Here is an 11699-nt window from a genome sequence, read left to right as displayed (position 1 = left end):
AGGAGTTTGCAATACATATCTTTAAAACAGAGCATGGAAGGAATTCGATAGGAAAAATAAATTACTTGTAATTTATTACTTTTTTGAGGAACGAGTGGGTAATTTCTTTACATTTTGATTGTAATAGAACAAGGAGTAATTTTATTACTTATTGTAACATTTCTAGCATTACTTTTGGGCGTTATTGGGGGGAGCAGGGGAAGTCTTCTGCTCTGATTTGTAGATGAAAGTCATGTGCCTGAAACTAGGCTTCTGCACAGCATTGCTCTTCTCTTGTGCTCTCTGGGTGTTTTGGAGGCAATGAGGGAGGAGGTGGAGAGTGAGACGGTGGTGGAGTGTAGAGAAAAATTTAAATTGTTTCAAAACTGGACAACACTGGAATGGAGAGAGAAAGCTGTCGGAGGGCAAGGACATGGATGAAGGAGGAGAAGAGCCTCCGCCACCCTCCCTGGCTACTTTGCAGCATTTGCGGTGTTTAAACTTTTTTGCATCCCAGGGGAAAATGTTTGCTTGGGTGGGTGTGCTTTAGTTGGTGGTAGGGCGGGGTCCAATGAAGTGGTTGAGTGAGAGAGGCAACACTTGCTGGCTGAGAGAGTAGGGGGGTTGCAGCTCTGAGTGGTGGCCTCTGCCTATCTCCCCTCCCCTCCTCCCTTCCCAGTGGAGAGACCACCACTGCTAACTAGACCTTCAATCTAAATTAGACCCCTCATATAATGACAATAAAAAAACCTTGGGGTTAATTCCAAATTCTCTCCAGTAATATTTTGATGTACATCTTTCCAAGATCTGTTTACTTTTGGACATAACCACCAGAGATTTATTTATTATTATTTATTTATTATTTGATTTATATCCTACCCCTCCTCCCAGCAGGAGCCCAGGGCGGCAAACAGAAATGCTAAAAACACTTTAAAACATCATAAAAAGACCTTAAAATACATTAGAACAAAACGTTAAAAACATTTTTTTTAAAAAGCTTTAAAAACATCTTTTTTAAAAAAAAAGGGTTAAAAACATTACTAAAGAAAACATATTAAAAGCAATTCTAACACAGAGGCAGACTGGGATAGGTCTCAACTTAAAAGGCTTGTTGAAAGAGGAAAGTCTTCAACAGGCGCCGAAAAGATAACAGAGATGGTGCCTGTCTAATATTTAAGGGGAGGGAATTCCACAGGGTAGTTGCCACCACACTAAAAATCCATTTCCTATGTTGTGCAGAATGGACATCCTGATTAGGGTTGCCAGGTTCCTGGCCTGAGACTGATCCTGTATCTTTAGGAGAAGAGAAAGTCAGCCAAGTGCAGGTGTTCTTGGAACACTGTAAGGAGGAAAACCACAAGGTGGAATTCTCTCTTCCCCCTGCACAACTTTTAAAGACACAGAAGACCTCTTGGAGGCTGGGCCTGGGAACCAAGACGTCTTCTCTATCTTTAAAAGTTGCGCAGGGAGAATTCCACCCTGTAGTTTTTCTCATAACACTGTTGCAAGAACACCTGCACGTGGCTGACTTTCTCTTCTCCTAAAGATACAGGATCAGTCTCAGGCCATGAACCTGGCAACCCTAGTATTGGAGGCACTGTTTTACAGTGGTTCCAGTCATATCTCCAAAGTCATTTTCAAAGAATAGCATTGGGTTACTATGTTTCAGCCCCCTGGCAGTTGTGCTGTGGGGTGCCGCAGGGTACCATCTTATTCCCCATTCTGTTTAACATCTATATGAAGCCCTTGGGAGCGGTCATCAAGAGATTTGGGGCAATGTTTCAGCAGTATGCTGATGATACCCAGCTCTGTTTCTCTGTAACATCTGAATCGGGAGAGGCCGTGCAAGCCCTGGACTGCTGCCTGGACTTGGTGGTGGGCTGGATGAGGGCCAGTAAACTGAGTTTGAATCCTAGCAAGATGGAGGCACTGTGGGTTGGTGATTCCCACGTTCGGATAATTGGTCAGTTGCCTTTGGATGGGGTCGTACTCCCTCTGAAAGAGCAGGTCCATAGTCTGGGGGTGTTTCTGGATCCATCTTTGTTGCTAGAGGCCCAGGTGACGTCAGTGGCAAGGAGTACCTTTAACCAGCTTCGGCTGATAGGACAGCTGCGGCCGTTTCTGGACTGCGATAGCCTGACCATTGTTGTCCACGCACCGGTAATCTCCAGGCTGGATTACTGTAATGCGCTCTATGTGGGGCTGCCCTTGAGGTTGGTCCAGAACCTACAGCAGGTGCTAGTCGGGCGGTATATAAATTTAATAAATAATAATAATAAAATGCTGCAACGAGACTGCTCACTGGGGCAGGATATCGCCAACATGTCACCCTGCTGCTGAAAGAATTGCACTGGCTGCCCATTTGCTCCCAGGCCAAGTTCAAGGTTCTAGTCTCGGTGTAGGAAGCCCTTATTCATTCATTTGTGATCACTCGTGGCCAAGTAAGATTGTCTTCCAAGGTAAGGTCTTTAACAGTGGGTCCATAAGTGACTGTGGAGGCCAATTCCGGATCCACACAACCTCCCACAGTGAGGACACAGGTTTCCAGATGGAAGATGGTTGCAATGAGGATTTGTTTGACGTGACTTCCGCTTAGCTCATTTGTCCCGTTCACCCTGTATTTGCGCTTCTTCAAAGTCCATAGCACCTTTGATAATAGCCGACCTCCATTTGGACATTCATGGGCCAAGACATCCCAGTTCTCTATGCTCATGTTACATATAACATGAAAATGTAACAAAGCCCTATACAGCTTGGGACCAGGATAGCTGAAAGACCATCTTATCCCTTATATACCCAGTCGATCACTGCGCTCTCTCTGCAGGTGAGGGCCTACGGCAGATACCATCTTATCAGGAGGTCCGTTCTGCACAACATAGGAAATGGATCCTTAGTGTGGCGGCACCTACCCTGTGGAATTCCCTCCCTTTAAATATTAGACAGGCGCCATCTCTGTTATCTTTTCTGCGCCTATTGAAGACCTTCCTCTTTCAACAAGCCTTTTAAGTAGAGACCTTATCCCAGCCTGCCTCTGTGCTGGAATTGCTTTTTATGATTTTTTAAACTTTTTTTGAAAGCTTTTTTTAGAGATGTTTTCTTTTAATATATATCAACGTCTTTTTTTTAAGTGTTTTAGCCCTTTTGTTTACTGCCCTGGGCTCCTGCTGGGAGGAAGGGTGAATGAATGATGGGAATTTCTTGCTTATGCAAGGAAGGGAAAATCAAAGAGAGGGTGCAAGAGCTTCCCTCCTGTTTCGGTCAGGGAGAGAGAGGGAGGAAGGTCAGAGCGCCAACCCGTAGGGGCTGGAAGCGAAGCATCCCTGCCTGGGCGCCCCATGCACGTTTCCCTCGATGGCTCCGGTTTTGGAGGCGCGTTTAACTTTCTACGGGTTAAAGTGAACCGCGCCAGATCCCGCAGCTGGGATCTGGCTTATGGAGGAGAATGATGGGAATTCCTTGCTTAGGAAAGAACTGGAAAGCAAAGCGGGGGGGGGGGCAAGAGCCATTCCCCGCAGGCTTCCCTCCTGTTTCGCTCAGGGAGAGAGAGGGAGGAAGGTCAGAGCGCCAATCCGGAGGGGCTGGAAGCGAAGCATCCCTGCCTGGGCGCCCCATGCACGTTTCCCTCCTGGGCTCCTGCTTTGGCGAGAGAAAAGAGGCACTCTTGGCGCTCCTGGCTTTCCAAGGGTTAAAGTGAACTGAGCCAGATTCCTAGAGGGGACAGGAAATGGGGGGGCGGGGTCCTCCGAAGTCTCCCTTCCTGTAGTGGCGGGAGGAGAGAGGGAGCGCTTTTTGTCTCCGCCAAGGACTGCGTCGGCGGCCCCTTCTGGGATCTGGTGAGTTTCCCACCCCTAATCGGTTGCATTTGGGTGAAGGGGAGTCCCAGGGACACGGCGGAGGGTGCATAAGGGGGGCTGTGCAGCTGATCCATCTGGGACTCCCCCATTCTTATTTATTATTTATTTATTTTATGATTTATATCCCGCCCCTTCTCCCAGCAGGAGCCCAGGGCGGCAAACAAAAGCACTAAAAACACTTTAAAAATCATAAAAACAGACTTTAAAATACATTAAAAACAAAACATCTTTGAAAACATTTTATTAAACACCAACCATAACATCTAAATCAGGGAGTGGATTTGCTAAGGCGCAGGAAGGCCCTTTCGGTATGTATTGGAAGTAGGGTTGCCAGGTTCTTGGCCTGAGAGTGATCCTGTATCTTTAGGAGAAGAGAAAGTCAGCCAAGTGCAGGTGTTCTTGCAACTCTGTAATGGGAAAAACCACAAGGTGGAATTCTCCCTTCCCCCTGCCCAACTTTGAAAGATACAGAAAACTTCTTGATTGCCAGTCTTCTGTATCTTTAAAAGTTGTGCAGGGGAAAGGGAGAATTCCACCTTGTGGTTTTTCCCATTTCAGAGTTGCAAGAACACCTGCACGTGGCTGACCTTCTCTTCCCCTAAAGATACAAGATCAGTTCAGGCCATGGACATGGCAGCCCTAATTGGAAGTTGGTGAGTAGATTTAAAGTTGCTTTGCAAGGCTGAGTTGATCTCCTCTTCCATTGCACTCAGATTATCATAGAATCGCAGAGTGGTCGAGTTGGAAGGGGCCCGCGAGGCCATCAAGTCCAACCCCCTGCAAATACTACCCAATAAGAGTGACTGGATGTTAAGGAATCCTCCAACCCCCACCATGGCAAATGTAAAATGCGAACACTTTGCAAAGAAGTTTATGTCTTCCCCTCTAATGACATAAATCCAAGCACTTACACTCTCAGTGTATTGTTAACTTGCGCTACAATGGTAGGCGTATCTACTCAGAAGTAAGTCTATTTGTGTTTAATGGGAATTTACTCCCTGGTATAGCACAGTGGGGAGGAGAGCCTGGCTGGGAGTACAGAGTCCAAATCCCCGCTTGTGTCTCCTGGGTGTCAAGGGCCAGCTAAAGATCACCCCCACAGAAAGTGACTCGGAGTTACGTGCCCTGCCACCTGTGTAGCCGTGGGCAAGCTGCATAGTCCCAAAGAGCCCAGTTGCCCCCCAGCTGGCAGTTGCGGACAAGGAAGGGCCTGGCTTGTGCAGCGGTGGCAAGTTGAGCAGGCCTTAGCCAGCTGGAGAGGACTAGCCTCAGAGAGAGGCAATGGTGAACCTCCTCTGAATATCGCTTACCAAGAACACACTATTCATAGGGTAGCCATAAGTCAGGATCGACTTGCAGGCAGTCCATTTCATTTCAAGTGGATGCAGGCTATTTTGTGACTAGATGGCAGAACGGTGCAAAACTTAAATATAGGCAGCCCGCTATGTTTAAAATTATTTATTAAAAAAGGGGTATAAAATCAAGTAACAATTTAACACAGTTAAATTAATAACATAAACAATAACCTTTAAGACTTAAATATCCTGTTAATTGTCTCAGTGGTTTTGTCATTGGGGCAGAACCTTGGAAAGTGGGAGCAGGTTTCATTTATGCATGTAGGTATGAGCAGTTGGGGGAGGTGACTGGCAGGATGCTTTTCCGTACTATTTTACTAAATTTGGTGCCAGAGCATCCGATGCTGTGCTTTTTGCTAAGGACTCTCTGGGCATGTGGAGGACCGATCCTCTTTGCTCTTCCCTCCTTGCCAACCTCTGAGAAAGGTAGCAATTGCTTTTGGTAAGGAGGATCCGCTTTGGTCATTTGGAATCCCTTCAGATTGGAGCGTTCTGAATCCCATTCTCTTTGTGGGGCCTGCTACGCTTAAGCAGCAGGACTGTTGAGCAGGGTTTTGTTGTACTGTGGAGCCTTGATGTCTGTGAATGTGAATTTGTTGTGTTTGTGTGTGTTTTTCTCGTGGCTTTATTTTTCTCTCTCTTGAGCAGCAGCATAGTGGCATGTTCAGAAGAGCAGCATCCCTTCATGATAGTCACAGCCATGCTCCCTCCCCCTCTCTTTGCTGGTGGGTTGAGAATGAGGTCCTTGTTAATGCCTTCTCCCACAACAACAGACCTCCCTAGGAGCCAGTCAGCATGAAAGGGGAGAGTGTGGGCTACCTCTCAGCAGCTGACTCACCTCTTTTCACTCTGGCTCCAATCAGCAGGAAAGGACAAGGAAGCATCTGAGAAGACTCTTCTCAGTGGCTAACACACTGCTCTTTCATACTGATCAGCTCGTAGGATGCTGGAGACATAGGGACCCTGCTCCCAAACGGAAATGGTCTAAGACTCCCCATGACCCTGGACAACTACATCCCTTTCTTCAGGCTTTGTCTGTGTCTGTGCGTGAGTGCGTGCTTGCATGTGCTAGACTATGTATAAACCTGATAAAAACCCCTTTGCAACTTTCAACAACCCCACCCGACTGCCAAGTCTTTGTAAGTGTGTGACTTGAAGCCTTATTTTTTTTCACTCTTTATATTTTTCAGGCTTTCCATATGTGCCTGGCTGTATTCAGACAGCAGTTTATTCCATTTCCCCAACATTTTGTTTCCTGGCCATTTCCACATTTCATTTGATCTTCCACACGACCTAAAGGCCACTTCTGGAAATCTAGCAGCATCTAGTGGAAATTTAGCGCTCGTTTCAATTAATTGCTTCCAGAAAAATATCTGTTTGCAACCCCATTAAGGTAGATAGCAAAAGTGGATGGCATCCAAGGTTGCAGGATAGAAAAAGAGTTGGGGGACCCCAGGATCATTTGATTCATCTTCATGTGTAGAGACACAGTTAATTTGTCATAGTGGCATTTTTTTACTATTGGACAATTTCATATAGAAATTCTACATTTGCCCCTGACAAAGGCAGAGATTTGTCTGGCCGAAAAGCTTTGGGCATACTCCCTTGATATTTTCAATAAATCCTTTTAAAATTTTATTACCACATGTTTTCCTTTTGACATCCTGGGGTCCCCCCCTTTTTTTCTATCCTGCAACCCCATTAACCCAGGAAATTGTGGCAGTAAAGTGACAAAATGCGGGCCGATATACCGGCCTATGTTTCTTTCCCGCCTTTTTCATGCGGAACAGAACTGCGCATGTATGGAAAGGTGAGGGAGTCGCGATGTCCAATGACATTCATGGCTGTGTCACGCCATGCCTGCTGGTGTGAATGAAAATACAGTGCGACATGGCACCATATCTGTCAAAAAGCCACAGTTCCATAAGGCATCCAGTATTGCAGTGTGAAAGGAACGTTACAAAACGGGACAGAAGTGCTACCATTATAGTCAGTAAAACTAACACACTAAACTCCATATTTGAACTCTCTCTCTCTCTCTCTCTCTCTCTCTCTCTCTCTTCCCCCCCCTCCCCCAAGCTATGCACAAAGCTCATGGGGGGAAATCGTAAAACTCCCCCCCCCAGCCACCTACTTGTGTGTTTGTGTCTGCACATGAGCATGTCCTGAGGCTTTTTTTCCCTTTGGAGGTGATCAACCATTATATTAGCCGTGAAACTCTCTGGGTGACCTTGGGCCAGTCACTCACTCTCAGCCTAATCCTACCTCACAGGGTTGTTGTGAAGACAAAATGGGGAGGGAGAACTCTGTTCACCATTTCAGCTGCTTGGAGGGAGGAAAGTTGGGATACAAGTGTTGGAACTAAATAAGAAAAAGATATGGCTGTCTGTATGCATTCAGCTACGTAACTTCATTTAGTTTGCTTGTGAGTGCCGTCCTTTGGCCCCGCCCACTTGTACTTTGGTCCCGCCCACTTGGCCCTCAGAGGGTTGGCCACGTAAGAAGCTGGCCCTCGGACCCCTGCAGGAGGTCTTTGGAACTGTGGAATCTCCAAGGGCTGCAAAATGAGTTGGGAGCAGGAAGGAAAAGTGTCCTCAAATGGAGCGGGAAGCGGCAGCTCTTTAGGACCGCAGGGATTCTTCTCGCTTCTCACAGCTCTGACTTCACACATTGGCTAAAAGCACTGAAAAGCAGAAGCAGCCAGGCTGGTTCGTCTCACAGAAATTGCTTTGGCTGCCAGCACATTTTCCTTCGTGACTTTCCTTTTCGGAGGCCTAGAGATTTACTCCCTTTTTAAAAGCAAGCAAGGATGCAAGCTCACAGTCTGAGCTCCTTTGCAGGTAGAGCCCTGATGCCGTCTGCCATGCTTCCTAGCGAGACACACTCATGCTTGCTCAGGGAGTTTTTCCGGACCTGATACTGTAGTAATTCTGTAACAGAACATGTCTTGGCTTTGTAGGACTTTTTAGCGCCTCTAATTAAGACAGACAGAAATTGGCTGAAGATGGAGTTCCTTCGGAGCTCTTGGAGGCTTCCTGGGAGCAAGATGGACGAGCAAGACTCCACTGGCCCTGAAGTAGGAAGAGGCTCCCATGCCATCAAGACTGGGAGCAGTGGAGGATTCTGGGAAAGAACCATGCAGCAGGTCCTGGGAGAGGAGGACACCCTCAGCTCAGATGTGCCGCACCAGCAGTTCAGGCAGTTCTGCTACCAGGAGGCCAAGGGCCCCCGAGAGGTTTGCAGCCGACTCCACCATCTCTGCCGTCAGTGGCTGAAGCCAGAAAGGCACACGAAAGCTCAGATGCTGGACCTGGTGATCCTGGAGCAGTTCCTGGCTGTCCTTCCACGGGAGATGGAGAGCTGGGTGAGAGAATGTGGAGCAGAGACCAGTTCCCAGGCGGTGGCCCTGGCCGAAGGTTTCCTCCTGAGCTGGGCAGAGGACGAGAAGCAGGCAGAGCAGCAGGTGAGAGAGAGTTTCATCTGGATAGTCCCAAGGGACAAAAAATGTGAGGGAGGGTACCTTCCAATACCCCTGAGGTTTGGGCCTCTGCCATTTCTGTTGTAATCTTCCTCCCCTTTCAATGCCTTCAATTCTTGTTGCTATTTCAGGAAAAGGATCCGTTGGCAGAAATGGGCACTGATCTCCCCAAGGCAGAGGAGACTCCATCAGATCCCAGAGAGAGGCCACTGGGTAAGGATTACTGTGATGTATCTCAATTTGGTCTCTCCTATCACTTTTGAAATACAGTAGGGCCCCACCTTACAGCGCTTTGCTTTATGGCGCTTTGCTAATGCGGCGGTCTCAGTTAGATGCAATTAGACTAAAGCCCCACTCATATGTTGTTGGTTCTGCTTTTACGGCGTTTTTTTGGCGTCGCGTGCCATTCTCTTCCATGATTCCACTATTCAGCAGTTTTCACTTTACGGCGGGTATCTGGAACATAATCCGCCATATGAGTGGGGCCCTACTGTAATCACATCTTTAATCTTTGGGCGGGGGGGAAAGACACTTGTGGCCAACAGCCGAAAAGGGGCGGGAAGGGATGTCACCCAACTAAAATACAAAATGGGTACAAACGTCTGAACGGCACTGAGCAAATAAGGCTTTTTTAAAAGTCTCTGGGTAGTTAGAAGTGTATTGCTTAATCTCTGAGACATGCATGTTCACCACCTTTGTGTCTCACAGGTGATGAAATGAGGCCAAGACCTCCTCAGCTGTCTCTCGTTTGTGATGGAGGAGAAGCAGCTGGTGTGGAAGTGGATCAGGTATGGGGGAAGGATCAGTGTGGGGAGAGAGGCTGGGGACAGCCTGGTTGCCTCTGTCCCCTGCTCAACTCTCTGGGCCTGAACAAACCTCCCTCCTTCTCCGTGCTTCTTTGTGGCGGAGGGAAAGTAGCTGCTGTGACACTGGAACAGGTAGGGGGAGTGATCCTTGGGGAGGGGAGAGGCTGGGGGCAGCCTGGGTGCCTGAACAAACCTCCCTCCTTCTCCGTGCTTCTTTAAAGCCTGCCCTCAGCAAACACTGTGAAGGTCACTCAGAGAAGGTTTCAATCCAAATGACCAGCCACCTGACCTTAACCAGCCCTTTGAATGTAGCTAGAGTTATTTATCAGTAGCAGCAACGTTGTTTATACTAGATTACATATTCTGTATAACTAGAATAGCCTCCTAAGCAGTATAAAAACCAAATATTTCACAAATATTAAATAGAAACGCCCCTCATTAAAATACAGTCAAACAAAAAATACACCATAAATCTTGAATTATGCAAGTTTATTTGAATGTTTTAATGGAATTAACATTCCATAATCAAAATGTGGACCACAAAAAATCCACTAAAACAACAGTGCAATGTGTAGTAGACAATCTTTATGCTGTCTATGAGAGGGAAATGTGGTTTCTTGTTCTTTAGGGTGCGGTGTCCTTTGAGGACGTGGCTGTGTATTTCACGGATGAGGAGTGGGCGCGGCTGGATCCTGACCAGAGGACTCTGCATAACGAAGTCATGGCGGAGAACTGTGGGATCATGGCCTCTCTTGGTAAGGCTCCCTGTGGGATCATAATATCTGTTTTCAAAATCATTATGTCGACTTATTATGAACCTCCAATATTTTTATGTAGCTCCACAGCGCCACTTGGAGCATCTGCGATTCTAACACCGCTGCAGTGAACCTTCAACAGACAGCCATCAGCTGCTTTCCCTCTGAATATGCGTCCTCCAGTTATGCCTCTCTAAACAGTGGTCAGACAGGTCTGAATGGCCCAGGCCTTTTGAAATGCAAGGTTCAGAGTTCTTAGGGAGATGGAACTAGTCATTTTCTGGTTGGCCAAAGATACCACTGACATCAGAGTCAGAACGGCTTTCATAACTGGGCCAAGCAACAATCCATCTCAGAAAAGAAGCGGGTTTTCCTGATCTCAGATTCCCATAAATACGTGAGGTGGTTGCCTTCCTGAAAACTTCTGGTCGGGAGCCCGAAGGTGCTCTCTTTCAGAGCCAGCGTTTTGCCAAGAACTCTCTATATGCTCTGAAATCCAAAACTCTGTTTGAGCAACTAGCATGTAACTAGCAAATTAGATTGAGTTTATTGGTTTACTCACAAACCTGTGTTTGATTCTTGCCCCCCCTTTTCCTTCCTCCCCCCCCCCAATAAATCTCTCTTGTTATTTGCCTTAACTGGCTTTTACAGACAATTATTGACCACCTGTCATTACAAGTCTGACGGAACAGGCCTGCCGTAGCCATAGACCCATCTAGCCTATTATTGTCTGCTCTGACTGTCAGTATCTTTCTAAATTCTCATGCCCAACAGCTCCATCCAAGATCCTTTAGCTCAAGAGCGGGAACTGGATTCAGCTGGCGGACTGGATCCTTCTTTCACCACCCCTGCAGACAGGGCCACTCGCCTGTCAATCATCTGACATCCTTATGACATCGGGTGAAAACTTGAAGGCCCTTTGGAAGGCCAGTAGTCAGCAACAGGCAGCCGACTGACCCAGGGAGCTCACTTGTATAGGAGATGAATTCAGAGTTATGGTTCCTCACTCCAAGCAGCTGATCAGCAGTGAGAGGCCCACTGTTTCTGCTGCATCAGGAACTCCCTAATGCAGCTGATCCCAGAGACTATGTCTCAGGGCCGGTCAGCTGACAGCACTGTAAGGGAGCCCTAGGAGCACACATTAAGCTCCCGATTGTCCTGCCTGCCCTGACGTCACAGGTCTGGGGAAAACAATCTCACAGGCCACGTTAGGACCTCTACCAAGCCTGCTTAGGCCCAAGCGCAGAGGTTCCTCTCCGCTGCTTTAGCTGAAGAAATGAGGGATTGGCCTTGGGGCCTGCAGGCAAGTGACATCCTCCACCACTGAACGATGGAACCTCAAGTTTCTGTTTTATCCTGTCTTTCGGTTACTCCTAACAATTAAATTCCTTCTGTTCTTCCTTTATGACAAGCTTTATTTGGCATTGTTCAATGATTTGGGGCTGCATTTACTCCTAAGACTCTAAGAACAT

At 47.3% G+C, this 11699-nt stretch overlaps 1 protein-coding gene across 1 annotated transcript in view; it reads left to right on the top strand.

The window, feature by feature from the left end:
* Positions 1 to 3491: 3491 nt before the first annotated feature.
* LOC133381634 (zinc finger protein 420-like) overlaps positions 3492 to 11699 on the top strand; it is a 27523-nt gene continuing 19315 nt past the window's right edge. Inside the window, exons 1-5 of the mRNA XM_061620982.1 lie at positions 3492 to 3812; positions 8148 to 8651; positions 8798 to 8879; positions 9375 to 9454; positions 10101 to 10227. Of these exons, the coding sequence (XP_061476966.1) occupies positions 8193 to 8651; positions 8798 to 8879; positions 9375 to 9454; positions 10101 to 10227 (748 nt within the window). The 5' untranslated portion in view covers positions 3492 to 3812; positions 8148 to 8192. The remainder of the gene's footprint in view (positions 3813 to 8147; positions 8652 to 8797; positions 8880 to 9374; positions 9455 to 10100; positions 10228 to 11699) is intronic.

The sequence above is a fragment of the Rhineura floridana genome, chromosome 3 (genome assembly GCF_030035675.1).
Source record: "Rhineura floridana isolate rRhiFlo1 chromosome 3, rRhiFlo1.hap2, whole genome shotgun sequence".
NCBI classification, from domain to species: domain Eukaryota; kingdom Metazoa; phylum Chordata; class Lepidosauria; order Squamata; family Rhineuridae; genus Rhineura; species Rhineura floridana.
Note: the sequence above shows the minus strand (reverse complement) of the source record. Positions and strands in the feature narration are given on the sequence as shown.